General features: G+C 49.0%; 1 protein-coding gene across 4 annotated transcripts; it reads right to left on the bottom strand.

Annotated features, from left to right (window-relative positions):
- Window positions 1-358: 358 nt before the first annotated feature.
- Window positions 359-13452, bottom strand: LOC148053112 (uncharacterized). Of its 4 annotated transcripts, none has more exons than XM_087777165.1 (10): window positions 13183-13452; window positions 12743-12782; window positions 9062-11467; window positions 8341-8619; window positions 6514-6579; window positions 5434-5534; window positions 4624-4688; window positions 3877-4028; window positions 3642-3794; window positions 359-1369 (listed from the first exon to the last, which is right to left on the bottom strand). In XM_087777165.1, the coding sequence occupies exons 1-10, from the start codon at window positions 13327-13329 to the stop codon at window positions 1050-1052; spliced, it is 3729 nt and encodes a 1242-aa protein (XP_087633291.1). In that variant the 5' UTR covers window positions 13330-13452; the 3' UTR covers window positions 359-1049. The 4 variants fall into 4 exon arrangements, with proteins under 4 accessions (XP_087633291.1, XP_087633288.1, XP_087633289.1 ...); XM_087777162.1 differs by having other exon boundaries at window positions 360-1369; window positions 7525-8619; XM_087777163.1 differs by having other exon boundaries at window positions 1209-1369; window positions 3590-3794; window positions 7525-8619.
- Between the last annotated feature and the right edge of the window lie 2643 nt (window positions 13453-16095).

Consider the following 16095-nt stretch of genomic DNA (forward strand, 5'->3'; position numbering starts at 1 on the left):
CTCACCCCAGAGAGCAAACACTGAGCTGGGAACACATGTGCAAGCTCCTTCATTCAACCCACACCTCCACGGCACATCTTGGCAAAAGCTGGTCAACGAGTGCAGAGAGACCATCCATCAGCTGCACTAACTGGTCCTGGTTCAGCCAGGGACCCCCAGCTCTAGCTGTGCCCCACATCTGGCAGCCCCTGCCCAGGCCAGCACAGGGGCACAGCTCTGCAGCAGCAGCCCTTGCTGAGTTTTTGGTGGCAGACAGTGCCCTCCAGTGGGACGCTTGCCACCACACCATTCACACATCTTCCCAGAGAAGAAAAAAAAAGTAATTCAAATTTTAAATTCCTTAAATTGGACAGATAGAGAAGTTACAAGCCTGCAGCTGGTAGGGGCGAGGGGCAGAAGGCAAGCTGGACAGACAACTGTGTTTTACTGCCAGCAAGGAGGATTTATTTAGCGGTGGTGCTTTTTGCAGCCAGCATCTCAGCAACCAGCATTCATGCAAGCAGCAAAAATGCTGTCCCCATCATTCAGTGACAGGGGATTCACGTGCCATAACCCAGCCAGGAGTCTCCCCAAAGCTTTAAGTCAAGCTCTGCTGTTTTCTCAGCCAGGCTGAAAGAAGCCCCCTCCAGATCCTCAGGTCATGCCAGGGCTTCTTGTAGAGCTCTGCCTTAGCGGCAGGGGAAAGCAGGCAGCACTGAGCACAGATGCAGAATAATTTTTAATTTCTTAAATTAAGCACCAAAACATCTTATTTCCTTTTTTCCTTAAAAAGAGTGTTTAATTTCCATGTTCCACGCAGCTCTCAAGCAGGCTAAGACAGGAGATGATATATAGTGGTGTGGAGCAAGCGCTTTGTTTCCCAAGCTGAGCAAGTATTAAAAAACCAAAATGACAAGATGAGGAAGACTGTGGTGGGATATTCGTGATCCATAAAACACACTAGAAGGGTTTGGCTTGCACAGCCGGTGGCTTGTGTTGGCCAGGGAAGGCAGGAGCGACTGCGCAGGTCACTGAGGCCACAGGGGGTTTAGGGGAGCACCAGGACCCCCTCAGAGTGGGGGGGACTGCTCCAGAAAGACCCGGTATGACTGGCCAGGGTGGGCCCGGGCACCCCACAGCCACTCGGGGGGCCTGGCCCGCAGCTTCAGCTGGAAGGGGTCAAGTCGCAGGCACTCCCCCAGGTCATGCAGCTCCATCGCTGGCTCCTCCACAGCCCTCACGGGTGGCTCCTCGGGGCTCAGGTTCCTCTTGGGCTGCCGTCCCTGCCTGGCTGCCCTGCACAGGGCACCAGCAGCCACCAGCGTCACCAGGCCGGCCATGATGGCTGCCCCCACTAGGATGTCAGCGTGGCGGAGAAAGAAGCCGATTCCTGCAAGAGAAAGGCCATGGCCTCATTCTGCTTGCCTCAGTGGCCCCCACTGTGCTCACAAAGTCCCCCACATCATGACCACAGTGCTCAGGGGTGAGACCTGGAGCTGTGGGTGCCCCTCCAGGAGGGTCAACAGCTCCCCTGCTGCCCCCCAGAAACCCTCATGGCCACCCCTGGGACAGAGCATCTCTCCCAAACCTCCATCCCAAAGAAATATTTAGACCAAGAGCCAGCCTGCAGGAGAGCCCCAATAGAGCAAAGCCATTGCCAAATCTAGGTGCAGCTATATAGAGGCTAGAAGGCCTGCTACCATTCCCATCCAGACCTGAAGGGACCCTCTCCTTGACCCAAGGGATAAATATGCATTTATAAAATTATTTTTATATAACAATATCCAGCTCATCTGGATAGGCTTAGACTGCATAACTGGTTAATGAATTTGGAGCTGGGAGGATGGAGGAGAAATGCAGTTTGTCTGCAAGCTCACATGCAGGTTTAAGCCACTTCGAGTTCTGCAGGGATGAGAAGTAGTTTTGGTAAAGTAGCAGCAGTGTTTTGACAGTATTGCAGAATATTGCTGTTTTTCAGGCTGGATGGCCCCATTACTCTGCAAGATTGGATTAGCCAGCTCTGATTATAGTCAAGCACCACATGCCATCTGCTTGTGGCATGTCAGGGGAGTGCTGAGGTAAACACCAGGAACATCAATGTCTTTCTCACCAAGATCTACACAGTGTGACAGGAGATCACAGGGCACTCTGAGTGACCAAGTTTGCTGATCACATCAGTTACGGCAGAGGTAACTCATAAATCACGCTCGGCCACACTGCTTATAGCAACAAGCTCTGAGCAGCAAAGGCCAGAAGATGCAGAAGGTCTGGGCTCACACGTGGCAAGTTGTAACCCTGATGCAGAGAAAATAGCAGACTAGGGAAAGAGAGGCTAAGCCTCGTGGAGAGATTATTATGAACACTTCCTCACGTGGAAGTGCCAACACAGCCAGTGAGCAGAGCATGGCAGCAAACACCACAGGCTGCTGCCAATATTTAAACACCTGTTAAATACTCCAGGCTAAGCTCCAGGTTCAGGTGCTGGCTGCCACATTGACTTACTGCTCCCAGGGAGCATGAGCTTTACCAAAAGTTTCCATCCACAGCCTCCCTCAAGCAGGGAAGTGGAAATCACAGAGCGGTTGAGGTGGGAACGGACCTCTGGAGGTCATCTGGTCCAACCTGCCTGCTCAAGCAGGGCCATGTCTAGACAGTTTTTTTAATATCTCCAAGGATAGAGACTCCACAACCTCCCTGGGCAACCTGTGCTGGTGCTCAGTCACCTTCACAGCAAAAAAAGTGTTTCCTGATGTTCAGAGGGAACCTCTTGTGTTTCACTTTGTGCCCACTGCCTCTGGTCCTGTCAACACATACTACTGAGAAGAGCCTGGCTCTTCTTTCCACCCTCCCCTTCAGGTATTTATATACATTAATAAGATCCCCCCGAGACTTCTCTTTTCCAGGTTAAACAGTCCCAGCTCTCAGCCCTTCCTCATAGGAGAGATGCTCCAGTCCCTTCCTCATCCTTGTGGCCCTTCGTTGGCCTCTTTCCAGTATGTCCAAGTCTCTCCTGTATTGAGGAGCCTAGAAGTAGCAGCACTCCCTAAAACTTCCAGGCACCATTCTGAAGAGCCTTTGGGAGCATAGATATCACACTGAATTATACCCAACAAGTAACAATACTTTAACCTGACATGGTTAACTGATGCAGGTCACCCCTTAGATGCCTATCTAGGCTAACCTCTGAAAGCTGATGCCTTTGGAGTCCAGGAAAGATCATTTCTCCTTTGAGTACAGACTCTCCTCCTAACTTAAATAGCTGTGCTGCCTAAACCTCACTCTTCCTCCCTCTCCTCAGTTTCCAAAAGAATCACATTTGCCTCCAGTCCACTCATATCTGAATATAACTCCCAAAGAAGAACGCCTAAAGCCAAAGGAAGAAGCCTAATGGGACAACCAGCTGGGAATTGCCTTGCAAAGATATTATATATCCTTCCCACACCTGGCCCAGATATTCAAAGCCACCATGCCAGTCGCAGTGCCATTTTTAAGCATCACATGCAATGCATGTTAGCAGAGGCGCAGCTGGTAGGACCCCAGCCCCTTACCCCGACAGGCTCATGCCAGGTTACACATGGCAAGAGTGATGACAAACAACTCGCTCACTCACATGAGAAACACCCAGATGCAGGAGAAAGCAGAGCCACTACTTTGTCCTCTACCTGATCGGGGAGCACGGATGCAGAGGGTGCCGGACTTGGTGGGAGAATGATCTTCATAGTCCTTTTTGCAGCGACAGAAGTACGTGCCCACGCCATTGAAGCACTCCGCCTCCTCCCCACAGAGGCCAACCCCAGCACTGCACTCGTTCACATCTGTAACAGGGGAAATAGATAACATAAGTAGAGTCAGGCTTGGCATAAAACGATTTATCCCAGAAAAAAGTGAAACACCCACCTTCAACAAGCAGTGAAACAAGCTGCAGCTTCTCCACTCCTACCGAGGTGCCAAGCAACTCCTCCAGCTGAGAGTGCAGGAGCAGAGACACATTTCTCTCCTCTGGCTTCAGGTGCAGCCAGAAGGTGAGCAGCAGGTTGGCACCGCTCGTCCTGCGGACAGGGGAGAGCCCAGGGTGAGGCAGGAGGAAAGCATCCCCACCAGGCCTGGCTATGAAAGCCTGTTTAGACCTCCCGCACACTCAGATGGTGGCGCTGCAGGCTCTTGCAACCATTTGTGACAAGAGGCAGCTTTGCACTTGGACCAAGGGAAAAAGGAAAGCCCAGTAATGGGCCCTCACTTGGAGCTAGGCTGAAATGACTCGGTATTCACATAAAGCAAATTGTAGTGGCAGTTCGCAGCCCCAGGTCAGCCTCAACCAAGTGTGGCAGGGACCTTGATGACAGCTCACAGCTTTCTCCAGCAGACATCACAGCAGGTGTGAGAATCCTTGTTTTCTCCAAAGTTTAAATCCACCTATAAAGGCCCTAGCCAGCACTAAACATCCATTTTCACAATTCTTCCTCTAGAAAAGAGATTTTTTTTTTTTTTTTCCCTACTTTCAGGGCAAGTTACATCACAGGAGAGGAGCAAACCTGGGTCTCTGCCTGGGGAAGGAGAATGAGAACCCAAGCCACTTCTGTCCAAGAAGTATTTCAGGTTATAGCAGAGTCACCTGCCAAGCCAGCAACACAACAGTAACTCTACCTTTTGATTTCCTTTAACTTTATTTCATTGACTCTGTTGGCAGAAAGTTTCAGGTTCTCCTGGATCTGCAAAGGAAGAGTGACCAGCGCTGATTTGATGTTTGATGGGCAGGAATATAGCAGCAAACAGTTTCTTTTCTCAGTCTCCCTCCCCACCATGCTCTTCCCCTTCACAAACCACTCAGGACACATTAGATGTCCCATAGCCCAGTGCCCTGGGCCTTTTCTCTAGGAGACTACTAATTGCTCCCATCTTCTTAGCTTCAGCTCAACTCCCCCAAACATACAAGGTAATTCGGGAAGAGAAAGAGCAATAGTAGCCCCAGGTAAGTATTTGGGTGCTAAGCCATTGCACAGCAGCAATGGATGGATGGTGGCTTTCTAGGCTAGGCAGCAGGCTGAACCCTGTACCTGCTCCAGTTTGCATCCTGGAAAGGAAGTTTAGGTGCAGCCCTGAAAGCAGATGCTCACGTGCTTGCTCTCTTCAGGCTCTGGCTTACAACCTGCCCTATTTCCAGAGACGAATTACAGCCCTCGGTTGGTTGTATCCCTGTCTCTGCAGTGCTTTTCTACTGCCTTGCAATGGCACAGCACTCTGAAGAGCTGCAGCAGCTAAACGCCAGACACTGCAGCCAGGCACACTGCCATGGTATTGGCCTCAGATGACCACCAGCACAAGCAACTCAGATGCTGGTTCATCATATGGCTTTAACAGAAAATCCTGGGAATGAAGGGCACAACATGGTCTCTCCTAGTTGAAGATTTGGGACATCACATTTGTTTTTCTCCCCCTCCCTGCACCCAGACTTACATGGCTCTTCACAGATTCAAGAAGACCCTTTTTGAGCTCATGTCCACCATAAGGAATCCAGTCCTTGGGTCTGATTTCAATAGTTACTTCAAACAGCACATCTACCAGAAGACATAAGATCCTGGCATGTTTAAGTCCACATAACACAACAGGCTCCTTAAATAAGTTAGTCCTTAAATGTCAACAGTAGTAGAATAGCTACACAAGGATGTGCTTGTGTAAGTCAGTGCCACATGGGTATTTCCAGAGGTTGTGCATCAGGTAGAACAAGTTGTTGAGTAACAGGTGAAAGCAAACCTTAGCTAATGCTCAGTGCCAAATATAGGAATTGATCTTTCAGCAAAAAGTATGGAAAGCATTAATGTGTATCTGATCGCACTCACATTTCATTAGCTATTATCTTTCCCAAAGGTATCATCATAATTTGTGATGGAGTCTAAAAGCCCATGTCTCTCACCCATCTCTGTTTGGGATCAGCTTAGATAAACTGCTGTGTTCTGGCTGAATCCAGGCTGGCACAGATTTGCCAGAGTCTGCTGTTTAAAGCCTATTTATTCAGCAATATTTCTCCTGTTCAAAGCTCAGGCTCCTTCTGTATTGACTCCTTTTCACAAACTGTTTCTGTGGCTTGCTCTGCCATATAAGCCCGCTATTGTGCTGCTTAGTTGCTAATACTCCCATAAGCAGGTTTTACTCCTCTCGCCAGTCTGAGGAGCAGGACTCCTACAGGTTTCTGATCCAGGTAGTCATGAGACACCCATTGGAGTATATTTGAGGAAGTGAGGCTCATTCACCTTGGCAACACCTTCTTTAAACAGCCAGCAAGTAATGCTTGAACTGAAACAAGCCAACATTTATGTCAGGCGGCGTGTCTGAACGGAGGTTTCTCCAAGCCACAAAGTGGCCAAAGCACAACTGTGGGATTGCAGTGATATCTTGAAGTCTTCAAACTGGTTACTAATCAGAAGCATCCTCCACTGCTTTCTAAACTTAATGAGCAGATGATGTCCAACAACTCCAATCAGCACACTGAACTTAGGGCAGTGCTTTAAGACATGCTTAACCCTTTGCATCGCTCACCTCCGGGACGGTGCTGGGATTGCAGTGCCATGTCATTCTCCAGAGATGCCAGGGCAGAAACCAGATCTGTCAGAGCAAGGGAAAGAATCAGGCTGCTAACCTCAGCATACCGGTAAGGGAGAAAACGTATATTAGGTATGTGTCACTTTGCAAGAAGATTGCCATGTGCCAGCTCCTTTCTATATTCCTTGTACTGAAGTCAAATATCAAGCTCTAAATACAATCTACTCTACAGCGGGAAATGATCTTTAGAAAGAAATCACCCCAACAAACCTCATTTCCATTTCTGGAAGTGGATGAAGTGTTATCTCTGTGAAGCCACCAGAGCTCCTGCAACCAACAAGGCTGCCTTGGACCCCCAATGAAGAAAAGAAGCTTTGGCCTTGCATGTTAGATGCCAGCAACTACAAAAGAGCTTCCCCACATCTACAATGAAGGGGCAAGAACAGTTTGGAGGGGAGGAAAGACCAGTTGAAAACATCTTCTCTTCCACCTTCAGGAAAAAATTAATATATATCAGTGGCTAAATATTTCTTTAAAAGAAATCTACCATTAGTTCCTAATCTTTCTTGGGAGACAAGAGCCTTCCCCCTCCCCCCCAACTTCTGGAACTCAAACTCAGTTGTTATGGCTAGGAGCATCATGCCAGGCTACAGCCACGGGAATCAATGCAAGCCAGAGCTGTTTAACACCAAGATAGGCATTCAGTCTGCTTTGTGTATAAAGGCTGGCTCCTCCATGGACAATTCAGAGCACTTGGGTTAGGAACCAGCCTCTCCCTGTTAAGAGAGGCATCAGCCCATAGGTGCCCATGTTACAACAGATAATCCTGTCTTCTCGACTACCACCTGCCTTCGATACAGGAGTCAAGAGTGCTACCACATGGACCAACTGATGGCGACAGCCATATCTACAAATAAAACCTCTTAAGAGAGTCCTGCATCACTGGAAATGGATCTTGCACAGTGTCAGGCATCAGTTCAGCCAAAAATAACCCAAAAAACACCTTACCAAAGAGCTCTTCATTCCTTTCTCCTGGGGACACCACATCTCCAGCAGTCACAGTAGGAGAAGGGTAGAGAGGAGAAGGTTTTGTACTCGTGTTTAGTGGTGGCTCTTCCAGCACTGGTGTCTGTGTGCTATGTGCAGCAGTGACTGCTTCTTCTGACAGGCTGTTGCTGGCCTGATCCAAGCTAGATGATTTGGGAGAGACATCTACATTGCTGCTGGACACCTCTGAGGAAGGAACACTCGCTGAGTGACATGGAGCTACGGTGACCAGAGCAGACACCAGCTCTACATCCCCCTTTGCAATCTCCAAAGCAGATAGCTCAGCTTTACGCCTAGCTGGAGACGGCTCCACCAAGACATCATCTTTGGTTTCTCTGCCCTCAGTGCTGCCATCCTTAAGGCTCCTTTCCAGCTCTGTTTCATCCCACAGCTGACCACACTCATTCAGGTCAAGCTTGCTCAGGTTAGGACCAGACTGAGCATCTTCCATGAGATCAGGAGAGTGTTGAGCCTCTTCATCTGGGCTCACAAGCTCAGGCTGGATCCTGCCACCAGCAGGTGCACCTGATGGGCCCAGAGAGGCTCTCAGTATGGGCAATAAACCTTTTGTTACTGCCTTCCTCCAGCTCTCTTTTTTGGAGACCTCCTGGACAGACTCTTGGGGAGCTATGGTATCATTTGAAGAGCCCACAGTTTCAGAATCTCTGAATACATAATACCGTCCTTTAAAGTGTCTGTATTCATGGCTTAGGGAACCACTCCCTGATAGAAACAATATATGGACAACAGTAGCTTGCGTAGCAAAGATCAGAGTACCTCGGTTGTGACAGGCATGCACCACTTTGGTTTCCACACTTGATAAGACCCCCTGGAAGATTATCTTGTCCTGGTTCTTCCCACAGCCATCGCTCCCCTGGAACCCCTGGATGTAGATGACAATGTGCTTCTGAGAACCTGCCAATATGGTCCAGTTGCACCAGATGTTGGTTTTAATGTCAGCGTGCAGTGGCAGGTAAAATGTCCCAGACCCGTTCCAAAAGATGATGTGGCAGCTTCTGACAGGGAAGTACTCCATTGCCCAGGGCGGTCCTAGCTCTGACACATCAGAAAGGAAACATAGTCAACCGTTATTGTACACACCAGGACATGGATATCGTGCTTCTAGGAAAGCTGCAAATTGCCACAGAAGAGGCACCGTTTAAAACTCTTTCCTGCTGCAAGATTTCTATAGTTTCAGCCCCCAGAGCCACATCTCAGCTCTGCAATTGGAGCTGAGCCTGGGCCCCAGCTGCTCGGCAGGGGTTTGGCCCTTTGCAGCCCACCCAGCCTCTGGCAGCTTGACTTACATGTTTTTGCTTCCAACAGAGTTTTGGTCAAAAAGACCACTTTGTTGGAAGTCTTCTCCTCCCCAGACAGCTGGGTTACGCCTCTCAGGCTGGGACTGCAGGTGATAGACATAGCTTCATCCTTGCCCCCACAAGTACTGCTGCCTTCTAAAGATGGCTTATGGCAACACATGAAGTATTGGGAAACCTACCAGCATGTTTATGTTGCTGTCCTCCTGGCATCCAGGTGTTTCTGGATACAGAATCATCAGAGGGCTCCCAAGACTTTTGGCCTCTCAGCACTGTTTCCCCCCCTCGGGCCACAGGAGGACCAGGGTGTGTAGGAGTGGCACTGAAGGAGACATTTCTCTGCTCTCCTGTACCTGCTCGGAGAGCTTCTGCGGCTTTCTGCATTTTAAATCCCCCAAGGATAGAGGCAGAAGTTAATTTGTCATTAGCAGCCATGCCCTGATGGTGCACAGGCACCCCAGAGCCACTGCTCACACAGTCCTTAGGCCAAGGAAGTCTCACACCAGGCTTTGGACCAGTGACAGAAGCTGGGGAGGGACCCTCAGCCACCAAGCCCACAGGGGCCGAGGCTTCTCCTTGCTGGCTGCCCGCCTCCCCCAGCAACAGCTTTTGCATCCCAGGGCCAAAGCATCCGGGGGACTCATCTGTACCCGGTTCAGAGGCTACTGATGGATGGCGAGGTGGGGAAAGGGAGACCATCTCTTGTCCTCCTGGGCTAGCCAGTGAGACATCTGCCCTTTGCCTGAGGCTAACAGGGTCCAAATTGAAAGCTGCTGGTGGAGAGAAGACAATGCTGGACACAGGCTCCACTTTTGGAGGAAGAGGTACTTCAGGGGTGAAATCAGTAGAGCCAAAGTCTGCAGGGACAGGTTCTGTGCAGGAGACCACCAGCGCAGGGATTGTTTCTGTCCCTAGGGTGGACATGGCTATGGGAGGATGCTCCAGTCCTGTTGGCAAAGGGGGTACAGCCAACCCTGGCTGTGTAGCTCTGTCACTTTGGTGGTGGCAGCTTTTTACACCCAAGGAAGATGCACAAACTTTCTCAGCAGCTGGATAGTCTTGTGCTTGGGTATTTTGGGGAAGGCTCCCAGGGTCTGTAGGGGCTGAACGCAGGACATGACTGCTGTGGCCACACAAATCAGGACGCTCTTGGAGGATGTCCCATGGTGCTGTGGGATGCAACACTGTTTTCCCCTCAACAACTCCCCTACAACATTCCAGGGCAGAAATATCCATGAGCTTTGTATGTTGGAGGCCAGCTGTTCCCAACTCAGGTTGAGTCATGGACAAATCCCCAAAACAGCTTTGGCATCTTTGGTTTCTCTGGAGTAGCAGCTGTGAGTGATCCCCATTTACCACTTCATGCAGGCTACTCAGGCTGGGCATCAGGCCCTTTGCAAGGCCATCAGCATCACTGCTCGCCGTGTCATCAGCCAGGACACTTGACTGGAGATGGCTTTCATCCTTCTCTAAACGGACTGTGTCGAGCCCTTGGTACATGGTGGTATCTGTGCTCTCTTTGCTATTTCTTCTGCCAGGGGACAAAGCCTGTGAGAGTGCAGCCAAGTCCAGGCAACTCGTGTGTGTTGGTTTAATAGTAAACTGTAGGTCTCCCAGATCTTTTGGCCTCAGGCTAGGGTGCAGGACAGACTGCCTTTTCTCCAGACCCACGCCTGTCGGCTGCAAAAAAGGCTCCACTACCTGCAAGACGCTGAGCAAAGGAGTTTCCAAAAGCACACTTGAAAGCCTGCGCACATAACCAAAACTCACAGCGGTGTCCCCACTCATGGAGAGACTCTGACTCCAGGTATCCTGTGCTGCAGTGGGGATTATGCCCCCAGGTGTTCCTCTGCCTTGAGCTTCCTTGCAGCATCTCAGACCTCCTTGCAGCTCAGACCCCAGCACGCAAGGAGCTTTTGTTTCCAGGAGGGGTGTCCTTGCACCTTCATATGGGACCAGCTCAACAGGACTTTCCACAGCTGTAGTACCCAGCATGCTCCCTCTTCTCACCAGTGACCCATCACTCAACACTGTGGTCTTGCCAAGGCTCACGGTGACACGTGTGGTCGCAAAGCCCAGCACATCTCTAAGGTCTTCAGCCCATCGAGACTGAAAAACACTATCTTGCTTTGGTAGTTTTGGAGCAGGAGTTTCAGAAATAACATCATCTTTGGAGGAAGAATCACCCTCCTGCTCTTGGAAGATGTAGTACTTCCCTTTAAATTGTGTTTTTCTGCAGTTTGGCAAGTACCTCTTCAGCAACACAACATGGACAGCCTGAGCAAAGGTGGCAAAAACATGTGTCTCCTTTTTCCAGCAAGCATAAACCACACTGTTTTCCACCAGTGAAGAAACTCCTTCAAATAGGATTTTGTCCTCATTTTTGTTGCAACCCTCCTTAGAGATAAAGCCCTGAATATAAATTATTACATGCTTTCTGGAGCCTGCCCAGATTGTCCAGTTGCACCAAAAGTTTATTGGGGAATCACCACGGTACTCTGGAGGAGAAAATTCCCCATACTTGTCCTTCAGGACTCTATGGCAGCTTCTTATAGGCACATATGCCAATATCCAAGGAAAATCTGACCCTGGAAGACAAGAAGCAACAACCTCAAGTTTTCCTCCATTTCCACTTCCCAGGAAGAGTTACTAGTCCTTACTTCCAGAAATTATTTTCGGGTTCCCTTATCTCCCCATTTTGCTACATCCCACTCCCATTTGCCAAGCAACATGCAAATCCATCAGCAGGAGAACACGCAAGTAACCCTGTGTCAGGTTCTGAGGTCAAGGGGGGGAGGCCACCTGGGCATGCACCCATGCACCAGCCCAGGGTGAGCCTAAAACTGCCATCCCTTCCAGCCCGAGTGACTGTTTCCACCCACACCTGCAACCTACCCCAAACCTCCTCCCCATCAGTGCTCACCCCACCAGTACGTGCCGCTCCAGAGCATTCAGAAGGCTGGGGGCAGCTGGAGAAGCTCTGGCCTCCACCACCACCTCCTACCCCATGGAGAGCCAGGCTGTACCCCCACTGCTACCACCCCACAGCAGGACGTGCTCATGCTTTGAGTCCGTATCCCCTGCCAACATGGCACAGAGGTCCCAGCATGGCTACACAGTGGGTGCTACTTGTTCCAGGGAGGCAGGTTCCCCACCAAAGAGTTAGGCTATTTAGGGATCAAAGCTAAAGGCTCAGGGAATTGCCACATCAGGACAAGTTACAAAAGCAAAAAGTGTGCTATCGTGTTTGGTTTTGGCATGTGGGCAACATTTGTTGGTTATACACCTGCAGAGCTGGAAGGTAATGCTCCCCGGAAGGCATTTTCAGCCCCTTTGCTTTAAAGGGTTCAGCCAAGCAAAAAGTCCTCAGAGCCTCAGTAGGATGAGCAACACTAGCATCTGACTATAGTTAATTTAGCTCTCAAAGAGGGAAACACCTTCCCTCAGGTAGGAAGAAATGTGGTACCTTCCAAAAACGCTATCTCAAAGCTAGAAGAGCCACGAGCCAGCAATAGGTTTACCCTACAGGAGCACAATTAAAGTTTGGATTGAACTTTTGCTACTTGTTTTAATTGCTGCCCAACAGCGATTTGCTACAGTGCATTGCTCCTGCCTCCAGGGTCCTTGCTCTGCAGTAGGGGTTTGGCAGCTGTAAGATAGCAGCACACATTATCTCCCACACTAGCACTGATTTTTTCCCTTCCCCAGCACTTTATATCAGCTGTGTTCCCTGCCCTCCCCACACCACCCTGGGGCCAGGTTGTTGCTCCTGGTTTCCCATGGCTGGATGTGCCCAGCAAATTCTGGGGAAGATTTATTCCGGCTAAAAAAAAAAAGAGGCTGGGCTGAGAATTAACTCTTACCTTGTTTAACCTTCTGATATTCCCGAGAGGACCCACATGCCTATAAAGAAAAGAGAGTCTTATTGCAGACGCAAGTACCACTGCCCATGCTTGTAACACTGCCCAGAGAGATCCGAGCCCGATGGGAAGGGAGAACCAAATCCCCTGTATCCTAGTAGCTTGGGGTTTTGCCTGCACCTGGACCAAGACCCTAAGCCACCTCATTTTTCCCATGTGACAATAAATATGCACCCCTCCTTACCTCCAAAAACATTACCTGATTCATGCTGTTAGACCACAGCCAGTACAAAAACACCCCAAAAACACAGCAAGCAAAGCCCAGCTGTTCTTTAATCCATATGGACCACACAGAGGAGGAAAGGATTTGTAAGCAGGCAGGACGCTGCACCTAGGGAGGGAGTTTTCTACAAGCAACTGAGTTCCTACTTCCCATCACTCACCCCTGAGGCAGCACCAGCAGCATCACAGCCAGCAGCATCGCAGCGGGACCTCAGCATCGCCCTAGGAGCCTGCCTGCCAGCAGCCAGTCCCCATGCCCAGGGCACCAGGAGCAGGGCCAGAAGCACCGGGGAGGGCAAAGCCTTCATGGCAGAGGTTACCAGAGGCACAACATTAAAATGAGACCAAAAAAGAAAAGGAAAACCTCTCCCTCCCTAAAATAATCCCCCAAGCAGAGCAAATGTGGGACCACCAGTTTCCCAGCCCTTCTCCAAAACACATCCCTGAAGCAAAGGGTTTGGTCTAGGAGCCCACTCACTCATATATTGCCCTGCTACCCCTGTGACAGCAATTAGCTAATCAATGAAATGAGGCCAGCTATCACTCATTAGGGACAGACCTGCTCTTTCAATTCACTGTCCAGTAATCCTCCTTTCCTGGGTGTTTTGGTGAGAAGGCATTATGTGTTTATAACCATCTATAAACATCATGCTATAAACTGGGATTAAAATAATACCGATACCCCAACCTGACCCAGAAGCAGAGCCCAAGTTGCTTGTTCTCTTAAAAAAAGAAAAAGATCCAATTACTGGAAGGAAAAAAAAAAAAAACCAACCTAATGTGAAAGTGAATGTTTTCATCACAACATTTTAACTGACTTCTGATGAAGGCTGTGATTTCCCCTGGGGCTGCGCCATCCTGAAGCAGGACTGAGCAAAACAGGTGAAACCGCCTTGAAACACAAGCAGCTCCTCTGCTCATCTACACTTAGTGAAGTGTGGAAAGCAAATAGCCAAGGTGATGATGTGTAAATTATTAGATGCTTAAAATTCTTTCAGCTGTAATAGTCTAACTTGTCGTTAGGGGCCATGCAGATAAGGCAATTAGGATCTTTGACATGCGGCTTTGACAATATTCTTTTTAAAATGTCAATCATCACTTAGCAAAATAAAATAAAAAATCTTTTTTTTCTTCTAAGTCACCACAGCTTGACAGGCTGATGGATGTTCAGGGACAAATACACCCATTTTTTTCATGGGTTGAAACAAGCAGCGCATCAGAGCATCCCAGCTGATCAGGGTTCGCAGGGGCGTTGCTGCAAGTGACAGCATCCCAGCTCCTGGTTTTGAAGCTTTCCCACCCATCCCACATGCGGTCCCAATGGCCCAACAGCCAGCAAGAGGCTGTGATTCTTCCAGTGGCACAAACCTTCTCCTTCCATGGCTGTGTATCTGTAACTACACCTGTCCAAAGCGACCCCAAATTCCCTTTCGCTGTCCTACAGCAGGCGTGGACGGACCTGCAAACCCACTCCACGCTTACCATGTAAATGGGGTTTGCCCTCATGAACATCAAACAGGGTTGTGCTACCACGATGTAAACCCTGGAAGATAAGCATCCTGGCTGGATGCCCTGTCGCAAAGCAGGGAAGTCCCTAAAGTATCATTTGGTTTGCGAGAACAGGAGTGTTTGCTTGATTTTAGTTCAGCAGATGGTAGAGTGGAGATGGTGAAATAAATCATAAGGACAAGTTTATTTTTAATTTGCCGATATGTAAGTATTTGAGTGAGGAATTTTAACATGTAGGGGTTTTTTTGTTTGTTTGGTAGCTATTTTTTTGAGTTTTATCATGAGTATTTCCATAAAAATGTAAATTGTCCATTAGGCTGTTTGGGCCTTTTGACTAAATCCATGTGCTCAGTGGTTGCTGATTTTCTTATTTATTTTGGGGCCGTCTGGCCTGAAAGTATCTTTTGGAGGAGAGCTGGTGGGCACATTCATGCTGGCCTGTGCCGAGTTGCACAAACTGCACCACGGGGCCAAAAAACGCAAATTGCAGGTCTCATCCTCTACCAGCTCCCACACTCCTGGTTTCTCGGGACGGGGTTGAACCTCTCCCAGGATGAGCCAATGGACCCATGACCCTCAGCAGCCAGGCAGCTCCGAAGCTGCCGAGGCACCTGGGCTGGTGGCAGCTGCTGGGGGGGACACGGCCACCTTGGGGACCGCTGGTGCGGGCAGGGCCATCAAAGGGAGAGTCATCAAAATTAAGCTAATTTCAGCAAGCGCTCAAATTTCCCCCCTTTGCCAGGCAGCATGACATTCCAGGTGCTCCTGCTTACAACTGTTCTGCTGTCATTTATAAGGCAACATAAACTGGCTGAGAGCTTGGGATACGTAAATTTACTGTCTACCTCCCTCTAGTGATTGCATTGCTGCATACAGAGAGAGGGAAAATCACACTGGGCAATAATTTTTGTTTTCTTTCTTAGAAAAATCAAAGTAACTGAACGCTTTCGTTTTTTCTGTTGCTTATTCACTATTCTCTTAAGCACCAAAAGCTAACGGGAAGAGTTAAAGGATGAGAAATTAGGAGCTCACTTATCACCTCACTAACTAGAAATAACTACAGTCCAAAAAAAAAAAAGGGTAACATGGGTGGCAGCTAAATGCTGCTGCAAAAACAACATTTTTATCAAAGCTGAGAATATTTTTTAGGAAAAATGGTAATGTGACCGATAAGCTCTTTTTTTAACAGGTTTCAAAAGCTGCATTACTCTTCAGAGCTCAGTAAGGCGCCCAGCTAAATACTGGGGGAGGCACCCTGGGTGCCCATCTTAGTGGCTCCATCCCTTCGAGTGAGCTGACAGCACCGTGCTTGCAGGGGCTACTCTATTATTTATGTATACATTAGGTAGAACAAGATCCTTGTATTTAGTTACCAGAGATAAGCATCAGTTTAATTCCCTTTTCTTTGTGTCACTCGTTAGCCGGATTGATTTTAGGTCTGTTAAAGCCAAAGATGCAATTATGCTCTTAGGTACAATTAAAGGTAAGGGATTTCTCAGGAACTGATGTTTTCCTTAAATACGGAGTTGGCTTTTCTTGATCACTGGCTGCTTTTCATTGATGTG

Source organism: Nipponia nippon, unplaced genomic scaffold (genome assembly GCF_047370975.1).
Source record: "Nipponia nippon isolate SJK-2023a ecotype South Korea unplaced genomic scaffold, ASM4737097v1 scaffold_4, whole genome shotgun sequence".
Taxonomy (NCBI): Eukaryota; Metazoa; Chordata; class Aves; order Pelecaniformes; family Threskiornithidae; genus Nipponia; species Nipponia nippon.

Excerpts from the sequence above, each read along its gene's own strand:
- LOC148053112 (XM_087777162.1), bottom strand. The coding sequence starts at position 13,329 with ATGAAGGCTTTGCCCTCCCCGGTGCTTCTGGCCCTGCTCCTGGTGCCC. Across the intron at positions 4,689-5,433 it reads TTGAATCTGTGAAGAGCCAT|ATCCAGGAGAACCTGAAACT; the intron begins GTAAGTCTGGGT and ends CTTCCTTTGCAG. Across the intron at positions 4,029-4,623 it reads AAGTTAAAGGAAATCAAAAG|GACGAGCGGTGCCAACCTGC; the intron begins GTAGAGTTACTG and ends CCCTGTCCGCAG.